General features: G+C 43.9%; 1 protein-coding gene and 1 long non-coding RNA gene across 2 annotated transcripts in view; one reads left to right on the top strand and one right to left on the bottom strand.

Annotated features, from left to right (window-relative positions):
* LOC134471455 (liprin-alpha-1-like) overlaps positions 1-14,778 on the top strand; it is a 58,482-nt gene extending 43,704 nt beyond the window's left edge. Inside the window, exons 12-20 of the mRNA XM_063230347.1 lie at positions 170-232; positions 731-753; positions 4,861-5,040; positions 5,124-5,221; positions 7,705-7,880; positions 8,175-8,243; positions 8,942-9,107; positions 11,858-11,927; positions 13,068-14,778. Coding sequence (XP_063086417.1) covers positions 170-232; positions 731-753; positions 4,861-5,040; positions 5,124-5,221; positions 7,705-7,880; positions 8,175-8,243; positions 8,942-9,107; positions 11,858-11,916 — 834 coding nt within the window. The 3' untranslated portion in view covers positions 11,917-11,927; positions 13,068-14,778. The remainder of the gene's footprint in view (positions 1-169; positions 233-730; positions 754-4,860; positions 5,041-5,123; positions 5,222-7,704; positions 7,881-8,174; positions 8,244-8,941; positions 9,108-11,857; positions 11,928-13,067) is intronic.
* LOC134471374 (uncharacterized) lies at positions 969-2,853 on the bottom strand. Its single transcript, XR_010040816.1, has 2 exons — positions 2,373-2,853; positions 969-1,463 (listed from the first exon to the last, which is right to left on the bottom strand). It is a non-coding gene; the product is annotated as an uncharacterized LOC134471374 (long non-coding RNA).
* Positions 14,779-20,540: the final 5,762 nt, after the last annotated feature.

Genomic DNA, 20,540 nt, shown 5'->3' with positions numbered 1-20,540 from the left:
TGTGTTAATGATCTCTGGCTTTCTCTGTGGGTGCCTGAAATGAAAATGTGCAAAGAGTGACCTTTGCCTCGTGGCTCCTTACTGTGCCTGTGGCTCATATGTGCGTCCTTCTCCTTTCTGTCACGCTTCCCTTGCCCTGGATGTGGCTGGTGCACTGGGGTCACCTTAGACCACAGGAAATGTCTGGTTAACACATGAAGAGATGGAAACACTCGCAGCCACATCTCAGATGGTCAGTCAGCCCTGCAGCTCATGTTCCAAAGTGGGTTTCCTACTCCAGACCAAAGGGCCCTTTGTCTTTTGTTGAAAACAAAAGTTAATTTGCATTTGTTTCAAATATAATGTGTTCTTTTTAGGTTATTAGCTCATAGCGTATAGTCGTATTTGCATTTTTTAGATTTTTACAAGAATTTAGTTTATAGATTTGCCCCATTTAGAGAAGATGTAATTTGCTTCTCCTTTTGGAGAGACCTCCATTGAGCACTGCGTTGTGGTTGTCTAACGCCAACAGTCTACTGTATGAGGTTAGTTGGCATGGAAAAAGTCTGCTCCTTGCATGGAAAATTGAAATTCTTGGATTTTCATGAGTTTTTGCATGAGGCATTGATATTTTGAATGTTTTTCACTCAGTCAAGGTGCATGTTCCCTGCAGAATTAATTTGCTTACACTACTAAAGTTCACTAATACTAATAGTTATGTTCTTTTACATTCCTAACAACCTAACATCAGGAAGATGAGGAGGGAAGCTGGATAAGGTTGGAGTCTTTCTATAATATTTCTTCACTCTGTAGCAACAAAAAGCAATTGAGGATGTAAACTTGTGTGACCTGCTTTAGTAGGTGTTTTTCACACCTTAATTTATTCATAGTATCATTAATGACTTGAAGAATGTAATCAAGTAAATCACAGGATTAAAGATTACATCTCATGGATAATTTTGAACATTTCCCATATGGGATCATGGAAATTACTTTGAACGAAGGTTGTTTTATTTATGAATAGAATCTTTTATACAAAGTCCCCTGGTTTAGGCAACTCCTGAGTTTATGTACATGTAGTTCGTTGCTGGGTTAGTTTTGTTCTAAAATGTACTGCTGAAAAAAATCATGAAATACACTTCTAAACCTGAAAGTTGGCACGGGGCCTTTCCCTCTATGTCTTTATATTGTTATTTGACTAAGTACTGCCCTACTGTGTTGAGTTAAAGATCTTAGTAATGGGGTTCTCAGAAATTAAGGCTTATCACTTCACAGAGATTGAATTTCAGCTGCCTAACTCTTCACTACACAGAAAGCTCTGCCCCATGTTTTACAGTGTCTGAGTCAGATGACTTGGTTAAATTCCCAGCATCCCTCTGCCCTCTTGGGTCTTTGGTGGGCACAGTGCAGTACCAGGGGACTTGTAGTTCTTCAGCTTTTCCCAGGGGCACGGTATTCGGGGGCTCAGAAGAGTTAGCATATGTCTGAAAGCAAGTATAAATGAGTTAAGATTAGAATTTGCTGATTCCAAGATGATGCTTGAAACAGTTGCTTCTGTTTGCATTTCTAAAGGTTATTCAGTTATAGCACTTGGTTGTTTGTTTTGTTTGTTCATTTGAAAAAAAGAGAGGTGGAACTTGGTGACACATATGGGTCATCCCAGGACTTGGGAGGTTGATCAAGCATGTTTGTTGCAAATTTGAGACCAGCATAGGCTACATAGTGAGTTCAAGGTCAGCCTAAACTACATAGTAAAATCCTGTCTCAAAATTACAAAAAGTTTAGAAACAAAAACTAAGAAGAAAGAGAATAGCTACTAACTGGGTTTCCCTCCCTGGGTTTAGATACTCCCTGCCTCTAGAATCGCTTAAATTCACCTAGTTAGAGGTCTCTCTACAGGACCAACAATGACCATCAGTGAATTAAGCAGTGCATTTCATAATTACGTAAGTTTCAATATATTCCAAAAGACAAAGTAGAATATGGTCACCACTTCAATATGAAATAGCATCAGAGACATAAAGTGTAGTTGAATAAGCTTAACATTTGCTTTTTGCAGTGACCATATAAAAGGGGCCCATGCAGAAGATTCCAGATTTACCCCACATGCAATGTTCTGCAGAAGCTTGGTGCACTTTGCCACCATCCTTTCCCAGACAGAGCTGCTAGGACAGAGCTATGCTAGCACAAAGCATTGTGCTTTGCCCGTGCTGGCACTGGGTGGCCTCGCTCCTGACTGAGCTTTGGAAGGAACACTCAAGTGTGGTCAGAACTGTTCGCATATCAGATGTAAGTTATGACTGGCTGTGTAAGAAGGCTGTGCCAGCTGCCAGGAGCCATTAATGAGCAGGACAGCTGCAGTCCCACTCTCATGGAGCTCGCATTTTACTGACCTTGAGACTGAGCGTGACTTGTCCATGCTTGGAGCATGAGGTCCCTTTGCACACTTCTTCAGAAGGCTGTGGTGGCAGCCAGGGAGAGGAGGAGGCTCTCCCTCAAACTGAGTCTGAGCTGTCAGAATCTGCATTATCAGCAACTGCAAAAGTAGTAAACAGAGATATGGAGGGTTTGCTTCCGCACAGCTTTTTATTTGGAAGATTTCTTCTACTCATTAGAAGAGAGCATAGTCAGCAGGCCAGAAAACATCAAATATTCAGGCTGTGAATCCCAGGCCCATGAAAGTATGACTCAAAGGACTGCATCATGGTAACATTGTTAGGTATCTTAATGGTTACCATAGTGGTATATTTGTCACTCATCATTTAAAGAAAGTTATGAAATCTTTTCTGTTAGAATTGGAACATTCCTCTTAGCTGAGCCATCCCTTGTATCTTGACTGGAACAAATAAAATACTAGAGTGGAATCCATTGTTCTAAACCAAACGTGGAGGCCATGCATGGTGGTTTATGACTGTAATCCCATAACTCAGGAGGCTGAGGCTGGAAGATATCAACTTAGAGACCAGCCTGGGCCTAGTGAGACCCTGTTGTAAGGGGTTGGGGATGTAGCTCAGGTTAGAGTGCTTGCCTAGCAGGTATGAAACCCTGAGTTCAAGCCAGGAGAGGATGGATGGGAATGGATAGTTTTTATTTTAAAGGATTCCTCAATGTACCTTAGGATTCCTGTGAATGTAATTTAATCTTCCTTAGCTGGAGAGCATAACGAACCATTCTCTGTGAAGTGGTTGTATATCATGTCTATTTTTCATTGTACAGACCTTGGACATATTCTGTTGAATTGGTTGCTAAGGATTTTATGCAGTTTAGTGCCATTATATAAGATACTTCTAAAATCTCAATTTCCAGTTCATTTTGTATATTTAGAAATGTTAATTTTTGTGTATTCATTGTATATTCAGCAGCTTTGCTAAATTCATGTATAAATCCTAATAGCTATTTCATAGACTTTTTCAACAATGATAATCGTGTCATTTACTAATAAAGAGAGGTTTATGTCTTTCTCAACTCATGCCATTTTTATGTTTTTCCTGCCATTACAGTGGCCAGGTCTCCAGCACAGCCAAACATAAACGGTGACAGTGGACACCCCTTGTGCTTCTTTCCGTTCAGGGAGACATTTGGTCCCTCATTGTGAGGTTTTTAGCTGCAGGCTTTTGGTAGATGACCCTTAATAGATTGAGGCGGTGGGTCTTTCGTCCTAGAATGCTGAGTTTCATAACTGAATGATGGATCTTGTGCCACATAAGGTATTATGAGACATGGCTTTCTTTGCTGATCTCGTAATTGGGCAAATTTCATTGATTTTTTTTTTCCTCCTCAGTTGGTGAACCAACCTATTCCTGAGTCAGTAAACCTACTTACCATGATTCCTTATTTTTGGTGTAGTGCAGACTAGTCCCAAACTCGAAATACTTTTGTCTCAGCCTCCTGAGTGCTGGGTTTACAGGCATGCACCACCATACCACACCACAAAAAAGTACGTCCTGAAGCCAGATGTGATGATGCACCCCTGTAGTTGCCAAAACTCAAGAGACTGAGCCCAGAAGTTGGCTGTTATAATGTCCTATGACAATTGGGCATTAAACTAAGATGGACATCATACTAAGAGTGGCATCAATATCTCTTTGCATAGGGAGTGCTTGTGCATAGCCACTGCACTCAATCCTGGTAATATAATGGGAATCTCTGTCTTTAAAGGTTGTGGGGAGGGGCTGGGGATTTAGCTCAGTGGTGCAGCACCTGCCTTGCAAGCATGAGGTCCTGAGTTCAATTCCCAGTACCCCCCCCCCAAAAAAAAAGAAGAAAGGAAAAAGTGTAAGTTATATCTGGGTCAGATTGATTGACAGTATTGTTTTTGTCCGTAGCCTTCCTGATTGTTTTCCTTTTCTTAGTCCTTTTTGGTTTTTTGATTGGCACATTGAACCAGTTGTTAAGAGAGGAGTGTTGAAGTCTTCTAAATTTAATTGTATTTTTCTGTTTTTGTTCTTAGTCTCATTAGTTGTTCGTTTATCATTTTAAATTTACTTTTCCTGATTTTCAAATACACTTGTCATTTAGGAAGACAATGTATTAAAAATAAAATCAAAACCAGCTAGAGCTCATTTGAATGATTTGAATTGATTCTTCAAACTTGTTCATGAGTCATGATCATTCTTTATTCCTATATTATTATATTGAAAACTAATTCAGAAAAGGAATTTATAGACAGGTATGATTTTTCTATAGCTTGGTAAATTGTCCTAAATGAGTCATAAAATTTTGCCAATATGATTTCTGTTGGATAAAACTTTAGGAATTTGAAAAGGTAGGAATGGGAGACCAAATATTTAGAAATTATGAAAAGCAATGTTGTCATTCATTTAGCCTTTAAGAATGTTGTCTAGATTAAAAATCTGAACTGATGTCACTCATTTGTTGAAATCAGACACTTGCATATGGGGACATGGACCACGAGTGGATTGGCAATGAGTGGCTGCCCAGCCTGGGCCTACCTCAGTACCGAAGCTATTTCATGGAGTGCCTTGTGGATGCTCGGATGCTGAACCACCTGACCAAGAAAGACCTGCGGGGGCGGCTGAAAATGGTTGACAGTTTTCACAGGTGAGGCAGTGCAAGTGGTTCTTCCTAACGGATCAAGAGACTTCACATTGCCACCGTTAAATAACCCCTTATTTTGTAAATAGGAACAGCTTCCAGTGTGGACTTATGTGCCTGAAAAGGTTAAATTATGATCGGAAAGAACTGGAAAGAAGAAGAGAAGAAAGTCAGGATGTAGTTAAAGGCAAGTACATTATGCCGGATGGATGCAGCACATGCCTGCTGCCTCCCAGGCAGCCTGGGTGATTGCCTGTTTGAAAAAGTATAGCAGCCAGCTGAGCTGGCACATACCTGCAATCCTAGCACTCTGGGAGGACATAGCAGCAGAGTCACAAGCCTAGCCCAGGCAGCTTGGACTCCGTGAAACCTTCTCTCAAAATGAAAAGTATAACAGGGCTAGAGATGCAGCTCAGTGCAAATCCCTGTGTTTATTCCTGAGTACCTCAAAAAGAAATCAAGGGCTTAGTGATAAGGCACTTGCTTACCACTTGCATTGCCCTGGGTTTGATCGCTAGGACTGAAAAAAAAAAAAAAGCACAAAATAATCATACATTTATCTGGGAATTACACAAATTACAGTTCCAGCTACTAAGAATACTAAGGCAGGAAGATCACAAATTCAGGGCCGACCTGGCAATTTAGTGAGACCCTGTCTCAGAACACTAAAACTAGATTTGAAAATTAGGGGTGCTAAGAATGTAGTTCAGTGAAAAAAGACTTGCCTAGCATGCTCAGGGCTCTGGCTTCTGTCTCTAGTACCACAAAAAAATAAATCAGGGAAGACTTTTAAGTGGAAACAACTGGCTTGGCATGATAACAAGAGGAGGGATGAAAAGGGGTGCCCTGAGACAGTGTGTGCTTATCTCAGTCTGTAGGCTACCCTCTTGGTGCTGGCATTCTTTCATGTAGTTTTCCTTTTGTTGTTGTACACTGTATACGCTCTCTCAGAGATGCTGCCTTATGCTATTAGATCAGAGCAAGGCAAACAAGCCACTGCCTTTTGCTTACTGGATAGAGGTTAAAACTACAGCTTTGGGAGCTTTTTCTAAGGCCTGTGGCAGCATGCAGGGCACACAGTTCTGCTCCCAGAGGGAGGGAGAGGTCAAGGCAACCAATAGCCTAGCACCCATAATTTTGTAATTTATTTATTTATTTTGAGACAGAATTTCACTAAGTACCCTGGTCTGGGATTACACCTGTGACCCTCCTGCCACAGCACCCATACTAACTGGGATTGCAGTCCTTACAGAAACCACAGAGTGTCCTGTGGGCAAAGGAAAGACATGTCAGAAACAGGCCAGGAGGAAGGAGAGGGCATGGCAGCCCCCTCAGTATGACAGGGACAGGCATCTTCTCTGAAGACAACACTGAATGTCATGCTCACGAGAGTCTCTCAGAATTCTCGGTAGTTACTAATAGCACTGCAGTGATGAGAAGAAATGAGACTTACTGAATAATGATCAAGCACTGTGTCAAGTCTTCCATAGTTGATTCATTCAGGCTGCATCGTGGTTCTGTTATTTTCATCCTCATTCTGATGTCTTTTTCTAAATAAAATAAAGGATTATCTATTGGCCAGGGATGTAGCCCTGTGGTAGGACACTTGCCTAGTCTGTGCAAGGCCTGGGTTTTAATTCTTTTAAAACAAAGAATACGTTGAGGTCTATTTAGAAAAGAAAGTCATGGCCGGGGATATAGCTCAACAACAGAGCGGCTGCCTGGCAAGTGCAAGGTCATGAGTTTGATCCCTGGTACCAAAACAAAGTTGAGAAAAAAAATCAGACATGAAATGTATTAATCCACTTAATTTGTTTTCTATATCCCCTCTCCATATTTTGTCAGTTGGCAAAAGCAGTCTTTGAAAAGATTGGTGGTCAGATATATTTTTACAGAGTGGCAATTTTTTGGTCTGTAATAGAATACATTTAATAATTATCTTTGTATGATATACGATTGCCAAAATCTAGTATGCTGGAATGTCTTTAAAATTCTTTCTTTGTAATATATTAAGATGTTGATATGACCAAAGCTTCAGAAGCACAGGGGCTGGGGTATGGCTCAGTGGCTTAGCACCTACCTGGTAAGCACAAGGCTCTGAGTTTGATTCCCAGTACAACAACAAGAAAAAGTAAAAGAAAACGAAGGTCAGAAGGTCAGAAGCAAAGAGTTTGTGTTGAACTCAGCAAGGTATCTGAACTGTCATGGTATCTGCCCCTTTCATGATGGAGAAGCATTTCAGGAGACTCTGGGGTCTGTGTAGGAAACATGCTTATACGTGCTAGGTCTGACTCTGACCCTCAGCCTGATGTTTTTGCAGTCTTAGGATTGAACCCCAGGCCTTGTACATACTAGGCAAGTGATCTGCCACCAAGCTACATCCTCAGCCAATCATGCTGTATTGTTCCCTGAATATATCCTATCCACAATCTTACTGTGACACCTGAGTGCACTAGGGGAGGCTTCTAAAGGGAAAGTTTTTATTAGAATGAGGCAGAACCAAAACAGCTGTGTCTAGGTGTGTGTCTGTCAGTATTTGTGAGTGTGGAGTCCATTTTCAGGAGCTGAGGGATCAAGATCCATGCTAGGAATCTTTCCCCTGCATTGCAGGACATGTATGATGAAGAGGTTTTCTGAAGCCACATTTACAGTTGTTTTGTTCTTTCACAGATGTGCTTGTTTGGAGCAATGATCGAGTGATTCGCTGGGTCATATCCATTGGCCTTAAAGAATATGCAAACAACCTCATAGAGAGTGGGGTTCATGGCGCACAGCTGGCCTTAGATGAAGCCTTCGATTACAACACATTGGCCCTGTTGTTACAGATCCCGACAGAGAACAGAAAGGTGACAACGGAGTCTGTGCCTCTGTCTGCTTAGCCACAGTGTTCGGTTTTTCTGTGGTTCTAGAATACTTATTTTTCATTTGAATGGAGAGAAAATTTAACTCTAGACAACTAGTAATCACTTTCCATAACTAATCTATAATATGGTAGTTCAAAATAAGCAAGTGCTTGATTTTTCACTATCTTTTCTTTCCAGTTTGTGTTGCAAGCATGTGAGTCTTTGAAGTCTTTGTTTTAAAAAATTGTAATGTGTAACATCCTTCAGATATATTTAGTTGTTGTTTTGTTACTTCAGGCTCGAAATGTCTTGGACAAAGAATTTGCCGACCTTTTGGTCCTTGGGACTGTCAGACGTTTTGATGTCGTAAGTTTTCAGCTTTTTTCTCCTCTCACTGCTAGGAATCAACCTCAGGGCTTCACATATGCCAGTTGAGTGCTCTACTACTGATCCTTGCTCTTGGTCCACTACTTAATTTTTGGCAACCTTCAAAAATTATTTCTATATTGTCAAACAGATTGCAGCCTGCGATCAAAGTCTTAAGTTGTGTTTTGGTGACAGCTGACTGTCCTGCCCCAGTTCTTCTGTTTGGAAGGCTTCTTTCAAAAGTATATTAAATTTCCCCTCATGCTAAATCATAACTAACCTGTTGCCATACATTACGATTGTCTTCAGTGAGCTCCAAGAGTACTTGATTTTCACAAAGAAGATGGAAGCTGAATCTGGAAGCAAAGCATTTGTTGGATTATTTGTAGCCAGGATATTTTGAAAATAAATAAAAGTACATTATATAGCAGGCAAGAGCTTGTCCACAGTAAGAAATAAAATATTCTGATGGGTGAGAAAATCACATCCCTGGTGCCCAGGACTGCCCTCGTTTCTCCAGTTGGGGCCCAGCAGGAATGTAATCATGTTTCCTCTCACACTGAAGTTCCAGTGTGTGCAGCACATTGGAAGGTCACCAGGAAAGGCTAAGTAAAGCAAAACAGTCAGGGGCTTAGGAGTCCTTCTGAAGGACAGTTATCTTTATTAGAGTGTGCCTGTTCTGTGTTTTCATTTGCCAGGAGGATGACAAACACTTTAGGAGAGCACCTTCATGGAGAGAGAAGGTTAGAGAAAAGGCCATTCACGGTGTGGCAACTGGGTCATCAGAGACACTCCCTGCAAACTTCCGAGTCTCTTCTTCCAAGTCTTCCCGCTCTGTGCAGCCCAATGAGATCCAGATGGATGGTATGTGGTGGGCCATGTAATGCAACACTGGCTGGGAGCATGTGCGCGCTAATAATTACCTAGAGTGGCCATTGTATGTGTTACAAAGCATCTGAGTTTGGTTGCATGCCCAGGTGTCAATGGTTCAGGATTAGCCCTAACATTTGTTGGAAAATGGTTAACAACAATAATAGAATTTTTAAAAAATCTGTCTGGTTGAACCTTAGCATCCTTGCCCAACTAATAAAGTGAAGCACCCATCTGTGCTCTCAGGGCTGAGGCTGATGCACCTGTGGGGTGCAGTGTGTGGCAGGCAGCACTGGCTTGCCAGGAAAATTGCAGTGTGACACTTGGGACTTCTCTCCACACTAGAAGAAATGGCAGAGTAAACTTTAGCTCACAACTTCCAGGTTCTGCCAACTCTGTCTTTCCTTTTCCCTTCCCTCCAGTGTTATCTTTCCATATACTTACCTTGTGCCACCTGAAGAGGGACAGGGAAGAAGGCAGAAGCCTTGTGGAGACCGCTAGGGCAGCCCTGCTGCCTTCTCAGTGAGAGATGGCAAGGCATTGACCTTTCCAGTGCAGTCAGGATGGCCCTTATGTAACTGCTGACTGAAGAGTGCAGTTGGCTGAGAGGAGACCTTGAGTCCCTGACAGTCCTGCCCACCTAGTAAAAGGCACTGATAGGGTCCTGAGAGAGCCCACGTCCACATCCAGCTCTTGTGGTAGCAGGGACATGACCTTGAGCAAGTCATGCAGCTGTGCTGTGCCTCAGTTTCCATATCTGTAACTTGGGCATCATAGTAATGTGATTTTGATGCTTCAATGTGTCATGTGGGTGAAGCTGATGGAGTCCTGAGCCTCGTGCATTGCTGACAATCTCAGTGTTAGGTGGAGACTTCATTCCTTCTCATTCCTGATGTACATGGTTGTGCTGTATAAACTGTACCAGTGGGGTTTTTACAAGTTTCCTGTTGTTAGCCCCCTGTGTAGGTAGTTTTCCTTTTTTCTCTTTCTTGCCTGTATGAAAATCAGAGAAAAATACATTTATATAAACTTTTTAAAGCTGAACACTTTCCAGTGTGTCTTTTAACTAGTAAGTTCTTAAGAATTAACACTTTCTCCCTCAAGGTGTCTTACAAATGTTGGCAAGGCATGGAAGTGCATGCCTGTAATTCCAGTACTTGGGAGGCTCAGGCAGGAAAATCATGAATCTGAGATGTATGTGAATCATAAATCCAGGTTAAGGCTATACTGAGCTTCATAGGAAGACCTTGTATCATAAATAAAATAGATAAGTAAGTAAGCTGTGACGGGCCTTGAGCTTAATTTCCATTGGCTTACTAAATAGTCTAAATGAGTACTCTGTTGTTTTCCCTGTACCTTCAATTTCTGTTTCACTATAAGAATCACATTTTCTCTCTGAACATTGCAAGCAATATTAACATAGCTGGGTGTGGAGATCACCTGTAATCCCGGCACTGGGGAAGCTAAGGCAGGAAGGTTGCTGAGAGCTCAGTACCAGCCTCGAATTCACAGGGATTGTAGGGCCAGTGTGAACTACACAGGGAGACCTTGTTTCAACAAAACAAAACAAAAATAAAGGGTAGTATTAATGAGTTTGTTTGTTGTTGATTTGTTTTTTTGGTGGCATTTTTGTGGTTGTGGTTGTTGTTTGGGGGTTTGGGGTGGTACTGGGGAGGGAGCCTTCTACCTGTACTACACACCACCCCTTCTTTTATTATCCAGAAAGGGTCTTGTTAAATTGTCCAGGCCTGGTTTGAACTTGGAGTTTTCCTGCCTCAACCTCCCAGAGTGCTAGGATTACAGGCATGTGCAGGCAAACTGTGTAACACTAAATTTAAATGGATTGAATAGAAAAAGTTGTCAGGGTAAATTACATAGAAGATGTCTATGCCACATTGGTAAGAAGGTGGACTGTTACAAATGACTTGCGAGGTGGAGAGTATAAGATAAATTACAGCATGTCTCCTAGACTTTAGAATGAAGGTTTACAATGACTGCCCAGTCTTACCAACACGGCCAGCTATCTGTCTTTTCTAGAGCTATGGCAAGATGTTGCTAAGAAGTATTCCTGGTATACTTGCAGGAAAACAAAACACTGTACAACTGGGAGTGTAAATATCTGCCGAAGATGTTGCAAGCTCTTTACCCAGTTTGTGACAGGGCTGTACTGCCTGTTTAGCCACCCAGTGTTTGTCAAACAAGGACCCCTGCCTCCGTGTTCTCCATCCTTTTTTGTAGAAACTAAGACAAGCTTTAGTCCTCTGAGAAGCACTGGCCATGGCCTCTGGGCTGTGCCTCTTTGCCTGCAACCCACCCTGAGAGCAGTGCCTGCAGAGCAGCTGGGGTTCCCTCCTCCCCTTCGTGCTGCTGATTCACCCCATTCATTCCTGGAGGTCTAGCTGTAGGGCACAAGGAAAAGTCCAGTTGCTATATCAAAGTGTGGCTTAAGGAGCTGCAGAGTAGCTATGTTAGGTGGTTGTCCTCTCTGTATGTGCACACTGAGGTGGTTTGCACTTCCAAGGGGCCCTATTGCTATTTTAGGTGCCAGTGTCCCCTTGGGTGGTGACAGAACCACTCTGGGCAGCCCTCTGATGCTCTTGCCTCACTCTCCCAGGCAGTCTTAGGATTCCTCAGTAGACACCATTGTAGGTGTGGAGATGTGTGTCTTACCTGTGCCCCGTGTGAAGTGTTAAAACTAACAGCACTTTGTTTTTGCACACTTCCTCTCATGGTTGTTGGAACAGGCAGTGTATCAGAAACACAGAAGTTGGATTCTGCAACAACCAGGACTTCCTCCCGTTAAGCCTCCTGTTGGTGAGTAGAGAGCAGCGTAATCCCTGGAGATCATCCCTGTACAGCAGGGTGAAGCTGTAACAGGGCTAACAGTGTGGGTTTAGACCATGCCAATTTACATGGGGAACTTCAAAATGACAGAAATAGTAGCTCTGTACCCATCAAGGCGATTTTGGTTTTTAGCTGACCATAAAGAGGGCTGTGTGTCATTTTTGTTCTATTAACTTTTATTTTTATTAGTAAGTTAGTTGTACTTAAATTCATCATGGAGAGTTGGTACCTGTACTAGGACATCTTAAATCTTTTTACCTCCCCTCTCCTGTGTCCCTTGTGTCTCCAGTTTTAAAGAAAAACACGTTCGTCCCCATTTTTTCCTAAAAGCTAAAAATGCCTACTCACTTGAAGTGATGATCTGCTGATGCCATTGTTGGGGGGTGGGCAGGAAAGCAGCAACTGAGGAAAAAAGCACCCCAAAAGCTGACCACACCAGGAGGCCAGAGCCTGAGATTGGGAAGCATCTCTTCCACTGTGTTTATACACAGTGGTACACAGCTCCTATACTGGCTTTGTTACAAACACACATGTACGCACACATATATGGGGAATTGAACCCAGAGTGTTCCCACTGTGCTATATCCCTAGCACCCCATCCCCTTTTTAGTGGGGACAGGGTCTTCCTAGATCATCTAGTCCTTGTTCAAACTTGCAATCTTTCTGCCTCAGCCTTCTGACATACGGGATTGCAGACGTGCCACCATACATGGCAGACATTTTAAACACAAAGCTGCATTGCCATGCCTGGGCGCCAGTGAGCCACTTGTGTCCTCATGGTCTAGAGCTCTGACTGACTGATGGCAGAGGTGTCATTGACCCGTGATCAGAACCCCAGCTGGAGCTCTGCCTACTGTGCTTGTGTTCAGTGCCTCAGCTGGAATCTGGGATGGGCTCCATAGTCTTTTAACTTTAACTTTTAAAACTGTCACAAAATGTAAAACCTCTCTAGTCCATGAGCAGGGTCCTCAGTGTTCTGCCTGCTGACGCTCCAGCAGGGAGGAGGCAGGAGGCCTGGGGAAGTGGGCCCCAGCGTGTGTGTCTGAAGTCATGGTCCTTTTCCAGGTGGTTTGTGTTAAGAGAGGCTTTCTGTTTGTTTTTATCTTCCAGTTTTCCTGCACTACTTCTACAGATGATGTGCAGCATTTGGAATCCAACAGAGACTACATTTTTTAATTCAGTCGAATCGCTATCTGTTAATACTTGTTATATGGATATTTTATAACAGAGTTTTTAATTAATAAAAAATTCATCAATAACATAGAGAAAATATTTTAGAATTTAATGTTTCTTCTATTTTTGTAAACTTAGGACTTTTCATTTATATAGTTACTTACTTTTTCATCTATGTTTAGATATCTCTGGAAGCAATTCATGTTCTTATATCTAATTTTAGTCTTTCAAATGAATGTACTGTAGTGCTTGTATGTATAAACCCTATGAACAAATACATGGCTTTTGTAAATTGTGCACATATTGTAATTATTACTATTTAACTTTTTAATGATAAGCCATCCCTGAAAAAATTAGTTTACTACACTTTTTTTTGTCTTTTTTGTTACTTTTTTTTTTTTTTTTTTTGGTCTTTTTCCTTTTTATTGGTACCAGGGATCGAACTCACGACTGCCTGCTTCCAAGGCAGGTGCTTATGCCGCTGAGCTAAATCCCCAGCCCCTTTTTTTGTCTTTTTTGTTTTTATCGGCACTAGGGATCAAACTCAGGACTGCCTGCTTGCAAGGCAGGTGCTTATGCCACTGAGCTAAATCCCCAGCCCAGTTTACTACATTTATAAAATTGTTGTGACATAAGCAATGTGCATTATCCTTCACCTTGCTCTACATCAGTCATTTTAAAATCAGGAGACTTCATTCCAAGCAGTTGTCATATTTTGAGGTTGACTGACCTTAACTGTTCTTTTTTTAGCAAGAAATCAGAGTCTAATAAAGTCGGGACTGAACCGTTGCACCAGAGCACTATAGAACTTTCTTAGCACTGGTTCCCTTTTCCCCATCCTGTCTCTGGACTTGGGGAGCTTGTCTTCAGAGACTTGACCAGAAGCCATGAGCTTGGAGCTGCTCTCAGCAGGGCTGGAGTGGCCAGGGGTGGACCCCAGCCTGGCACCTTCCCTGCCTCTTTCCTGTGAGCATGTGGAAGGTGCCTCCAGCTATTCTTAGAGGACCAATCACTGAGCACTGTGCTCACATCTCACAGACATTGGTGCATGAGCAGATGAGAGCAGGAAACCCTGAAAATAAAGTTGTACAACTCTAACTAATCAAGGCCTTATTTTTCATATGTCAGTCACCTTTTTACATTGGTTTATAAACATGTTTCAACTAGTCATACATTTTTAGATTTTGATGACATAGCCATTTTGGATTGAACAAGTAGCAAAAGCAACTTGCTTTTCACTGGCATATTAAAAAGCCAGCAAGGAAGGAGTCAGATCAGGGTGCATGTTATTTATTGTGCAACTGATACATGGGTAGAGGCAGCATGCCTTTTTAATTTAGTTTATGCAGGGGCTGGGGATTTAGCTCAGCGGCATAAGCGCCTGCCTTGCAAGCAGGCCGTCGTGAGTTCGATCCCTGGTACCGATAAAAACGAAAAAGACAAAAAAAAAAAAAAAAAGCAAAAAAAATAATTTGGTTTATGCATACAATTCACTTATACAATCCATATTACTGCCCTTTTTCTATTAATTTTTGTGGAATTTTCTGAGTATGTAACAAAGTATACAGTCATATACATATATATACTTTTGAACTATTTTAATCACAGTATTATTTATTGCTTTCTTTCAATAAAGTTCTGAATCATTTTTCACTGCCAATGAAGAGTTCTTTGAATAGGCCAAGATTTTCTTAAAAGTTAAGTGCGGCTGGAGTGTGTGTGTGTGTGTGTGTGTGTGTGTGTGTGTGTTACCAGACATCGAACTCATAACCTCATGCTTGCCAGGCAGGCACTCATGACACTGAGCTAAATCCCTGTCTCAGGCACAGCTGTTTTGCTTCCTGCTCCAGGCAGGTTCTCTGAAGGTAGTGTCGCTATGGAAATCACCGGACAGAAAGCTGGATGACATAAGTGTAGCTGGGCATGAGGCAAGAGAAGATGGGGTCCTGCTGAAGATTGGGCCTGGTTAGACCAGGGCGGGGAGGCGCCCCCAGCACAGTTGGGGGTGGGACACTGACAAGCTCAGCTTTGCCTGCTGTGTCAGACCCTTTGTTCATACAGTGTTACCCTCCTGTTTTCAAGTTTCACATGGCGCATCTCAGAGTAATCATGGGTTTGAGCTCTTGGTTCTCAGCCTTTTTCCCTGCAAACTGTGTGTTTTTGAATGGGGTTTGCAGAGCAGAGAGAAGAGGCCAGACTCTCCAGCGTTCCTTGGTGTGTCCCTGGGTGGTAGGTGAGTAGATGGTCCATATCCTAGTGCTATTGCTGCTGCTATTCTGGACACCCACATATCACTTAATGCATTTCAAATATCCCACATGCATTTATGTCTCATTTCCTGGCCTTAATTCCCTAGTGACAATGATTAGTCAGTGATTTTGCCTTCCAGTCATCTGTCGTATTTCATGAGGGAATTTACCCCAAGGATCCCAAGAGCCATGGCTGCTCGGGCCCTGGTACCCGACGCTGGGACCCCACGGTGAGCCCTGCTTTCCCCACAAAAACAGGTCCCAGAGACTGAGACAACTTGTCTCCAGCTTCCAACCCCTAGCCTTCATTTTCCTGGTCCTCCTCCCAAATTCACATTTTGGGGGGGTGGTGTCAATGTTTCACTATCTTTTTCGTTTACCTTTAAAATTATGACTTTTTTTTTTTTGGAGACAGAGTCCACTATGCAGTTCAGGCTGGCCTTGACCTCACAGCTGTCCTCCCACCTCAGCCTCCCCAGTGCTGGAATTACAGGAGTGCGGCACCCTGCCCAGCTGTGTTTATGAGTTTTTATGGCTCTGCTGTAGTTCTAAAGTTTGCTACCTCTCATCGATGACTTTAGACCACTTACATTTAGTATTACTGATATTATTTGAGTACATCTACCATTTTATTTTTTATGCATTTGTATTTAGTCTATAGTGCCTTTCCTGGGTTCTTTTTTTTTTTTCTGGTCTTTTTCGTTTTTATCGGTACCGGGGATCAAACTCACGACTGCCTGTTTGCAAGGCAGGCGCTTATGCCACTGAGCTAAACCCCCAGCCCCCTTTCCTGAGTTCTTTTGGGTGTTTTGGCCATTTTTAGCGTTCCATTCAAATCCTCTTTCATTCAGCGTTTGGCTATGGAAAAACAAAGACTAAATCTCAGCCTCTGCCACAATAGCACGCTAATCGTGCAGTCTCACAACATGCAGGGGACATGCGTGTCACTCCACATGCACCGCACTGCCGAGGCCCGCCTTTGACAGAAACGCCAACCCGCGTTTAAGGTGGTTTCTTTGGCAATCCTCAGGCAGCTCTTGCTAGATGCCAGGCTGGTTCTGAGAACTTTCCAGGCTACCCAGAGTTGGTATTTGCCACTTTGAGTTGAGCATAAAGATCTTAACCCCATGCCAGCGCCTGTTAATGCATTTGTCATCGTGTCAGAGGTACACAAATCAAAAGGTCCTCAGAAATGCCACAGTTTTCACTCTCAACCCTTGTACTGGAGGGAACTTCGGACGGAGAAGTCTGGTGTAGTGATCCACAGAGCACTCCCCTGTCACAGCAATGCCCCCGGCTTCCTTCCAGTGTATTTCCCTCTGCCCAGGAGCGTCCTATGGGATTGCTGTTAGAGTCACTTTGCTGGCAATGATGTCCTTCAGTTTTTCTCCACCTGAGGACATCTTTCATTCACCTTTATTCCTAAACAATACCTTTATGGAAGATGGAATTTTTGGCTGGGCTTTATTTTTTTTCTTGTAGCACTTTAAAAATATCGTTCCACTTCATGATTTCTGATGAGAAATCTGCAGTCAGAGCTGGGCGTGGCGGGGTATGTCTGTAACCCCAACACTCAGGAAGGCTAAAGCAGGAAGGTCATTAAATCTGAGCCTGGTGTTGACAACTTAGTGACTTAGTGAAACCCTGTCTTTATTTGTTTAGTTATTTATTTTTTTTATTTTTTAAAATGCAACCTTCAGGCTGGCCTTGAGCTCACTTTGTAGATCAGACTGGCTTTAAACTCACCAGAGATCCTCCTGGGTCAGCCTCCCAAGTGCTGAGATTAGAGGCATTCGCCACCATGCCTGGTGTTTCGAGGCCCTGTGTTTAGATTAAAAAAAAATTTTAAAAGGCTGGGCTATAGCTCAGTGTGAAGGCCCTGGGTTCAGTCTCCAGTAACCACACACACACACACCACACACCACACCACACCAAAAGTTCTCTCTCTGTCTTTAGCTTTAGTAGTTTGGTTATGACAATTCCTGACCTTATCTTGTTTGGTAACTGAGCTTTTTGAATCTTCACCTGTGTCTTTCACCAAACATGGGGAGTTTTAACCATTTATTTCTGACCAAAATGTTCTCTAACTGTACTCTTTCCTCCTTCCTGACAGGAACGTTAGCTCCTTAGTATTGTACCACAGAGTCCTGAGCTCGTTTCTTCATTGTTTAAATCTCTTTCCTTTCTGTTGTTCAGACTGGGCCGTTTATATTGATCTGCCATTTACATTGTTATTGAGTCTACTGAGGTATTGGGTTTGCCACTGGATTTTGTCATTTCGGTTATTTTTTTATTTGCTTGGTACGGGGATCGAACCAGGACCCTGTGCTTGCCAGGCAGAGCCGTGCGGCTGAGCCAGATCTGTACTGTCATTTTGGCTGTTACACATTTCCTGCCTCTAAAATCTCAGCTTGGCTCTGCGTGTGATTCATCTGCTCCCGCTCCGAGGTGGTCTGTCTCTCTGTTCATCGCTCAGGAGTTTGCCCTTTCTTTTCTGGAGCTGCCTATAATAGCTGCTTTTGTGTCTCAATATCAACTGTTGTATCCTCTTGGAGCTGCTACCTCTTGATTTTCTTTTTGTCTTTTCCCTTTGGAGATACTGAGATTCTCGTTCAGCTCCAAAAGATTCAGTAACTTTGGCTTGTATCCAGACCTTAACAAATAATGTGTCATGGGACAGGATTCTTGTTCAAATCCTATTTGAATACTGATTTTTCACTTGCTTTAGCAGGAGGCCTGCTTGCTGGGGGCCAGGCTGCAGGTTTGTCTCTCTCCTCTCAGCTGTGGCTTCAAGATCACTTCCATTTGTGAGGCTCTGCACTGCTGTCTTGGACTGAAGGCCAAACTGGAGCTCCATAGCTCAGTTCTGAAATCCCTGGGTATTAGCACAGTCAGCTTTAGGGTAAGTTAGGTAATGACACCGGGAGACATAGTAGCCTTCTGTACTTGACTAGAGCAGAAACCACTCCAGCTTGTGATTCTGTGCAAGTACTTTTCTTGTCACCCACTCATTTGCCAATTTTCTGTCTCCCCATCTGCGCACCTCTCTAGGATGTGAGCTTCAGGGGAGCAGCAGCTTTGTGCCTGTGGGGAACCAGGACATCGCACCACCTTTAGGGCTGCCTGGCCCACTGAGCATGCTCTGTAGAGGTTCAGAGTGATTCAGTCTCCCCTCCCAGTCTTCAGGGCTCTGGAGACAGCCGCCTGTCTCTTTTTGACTCCTCTTCCTCAAACTCTTGCCCCGTCAACACACGGCTCTACACATCGCTCAGAAGCAATCTCCAATCTCGAATGTGTCAGAAAATCCCTTCTGATCCGCTGTGACAGGGAGAGAATTCATTGCTTTGGGTCAGTGAGAAATCCAGAGGTAATGCTGGCTCTGCGTGAGACTCGGTCTGCTGACTCAAATGTGCTCCCAAGGTGGGGAAGTTGCAGGTAGAGAAGGACATGAAGGTCGGTCCGTAGGGGCCCCAGACGTCCCCGACCCTGGCTCCCCTGCTAAGGAGCAGGACAAGCTCTCCCTCTCCATGTCTCCCTGGCTCTAGCCTGCTGCTGTCTCACAGATCAAATTCACCCAACTGTCAGATGGGGTAGGCGAGTGTAGCGGGGTGCACTCAGGACAGGCTGAGTGACGTGGTGTTTGTAGTGTTTATCACAGCTAGGGTGTGCATGAGCTTCAGGCTCCAAAGACGACAGCTGCCAGGAGAGAAGAGGGACTCTGTGGGCGAAGAGCTCAGAAAGCAGGAGCCGTGTGCATTGTGTGTATATGCGCGCGCGTGTGTGTTTCCCCATTTTGGCCTCCGTGAGAGGACAAAGGTCTGCCAATTTACTTATTGCTGGCAAAGCTGACATAAATGGGCAGGTGAAGGTCCAATCTGCTTTTCAGACACCCAATGCCACCACGTCCTACTGCACCTTGGTCCAGGCCACATCGCCCTGTCCTCAGCCTTGCCCCACGAAGTCCATCTGGCTGCTGTGTTCAGATCCCCGGCCTTCAGATGGCAGGTCTGGATTTGAGTTGCTCATTCTTGAGTTTCCCAGGAGGATGTGGGGATTCATCTAAAAATGTGTCTGAATCCACAGGTCCCCAGGGGCAGCTGGGGATTCAGTCCACAGAGGACGTGTCTGGGTAGGAAGAACACTGGCACACTTCTGCTCTGTGTTGCCACAGTGCTACCCATTCCCTGGCCGTGGCACTGTTGGAACTTGAATGTAATGGCAGGACGCAGAGATGCAGGGGTCTTCGAGCCACCTGACTGCCCTGCACAGTGACAAAGCCCTCTGCTGGCAGATAACACCTCCAGCTCTTCACTGAACAGATAGGCTTCCCAGCTGCTACTGAGCCCACTCTCCACTGCCAGCTGTCACTGATGGCGCTGGTTCCATTTGGGCTGTTCTGACCTCACACATGAGACCACAAAATCACAGAGCTCTGAAATCGTCCTCCTCTTGGGCTGCCACCCCTCATCACGCTGAGCACCAGGCTCGGGAACTGCGAGGAATTTCACCTGCAGTGGATCTGATGAGAAACACTCGGCTGGTGCCAAGAGGTCTCGAGGCTGGGGAGGAACAGGTCCTGCCCCACCCCTTGCCACGGTCCTGCATTAGGGAGTCCCAGCCCCAGGGCAGGCCACAGTGACAGTCACTGCAGGCGCGTCATCAGCATGGGCCGCAGGTCACCCCATTGCTATTCACCCGCCCAGCTCTCAGGTCAGCTCAGGGTGGCCTAGCCTGGCTCATTGACACCAAAGTGCCAGGACTGGTTTTCAGGATGTTTCTGGCTCCTTGACAGCCCCTTCCTGTTTTGGAAGCTAAAGAGGAGCATTTGAAAAAGAGGTTTCATTTTTTTTTTTTTAAATCCCACCAAGATTCCACTGGTTGAAGAGAAGGTGGTCAATCGGTGGCAGAGACATCTGTCCCCTCTACTCAGACTAACATGCCACAACCCTCAGATTTTGGCCTCAGCGACACTGAAGCTGTTTTCTCTCCAGTCCCTGTACTTTTCTCATGTGTCAGAAACTATGACATTGTCCAGGCGCATGACACATCTTCAGAGCAGCCTGGATGAGTCTGGAAACACACCCTCAGGCCAGTTCGTCCTCTCTGACTCCATCCTGGGAAAGGAATCCACCAGCATGGTCAGTGGTTAAAAACAGAAAGG

Source organism: Cavia porcellus, unplaced genomic scaffold (genome assembly GCF_034190915.1).
Source record: "Cavia porcellus strain 051 isolate PalLab524CR breed Dunkin Hartley unplaced genomic scaffold, mCavPor4.1 scaffold_18, whole genome shotgun sequence".
NCBI classification, from domain to species: Eukaryota; Metazoa; Chordata; class Mammalia; order Rodentia; family Caviidae; genus Cavia; species Cavia porcellus.
Note: the sequence above shows the minus strand (reverse complement) of the source record. Positions and strands in the feature narration are given on the sequence as shown.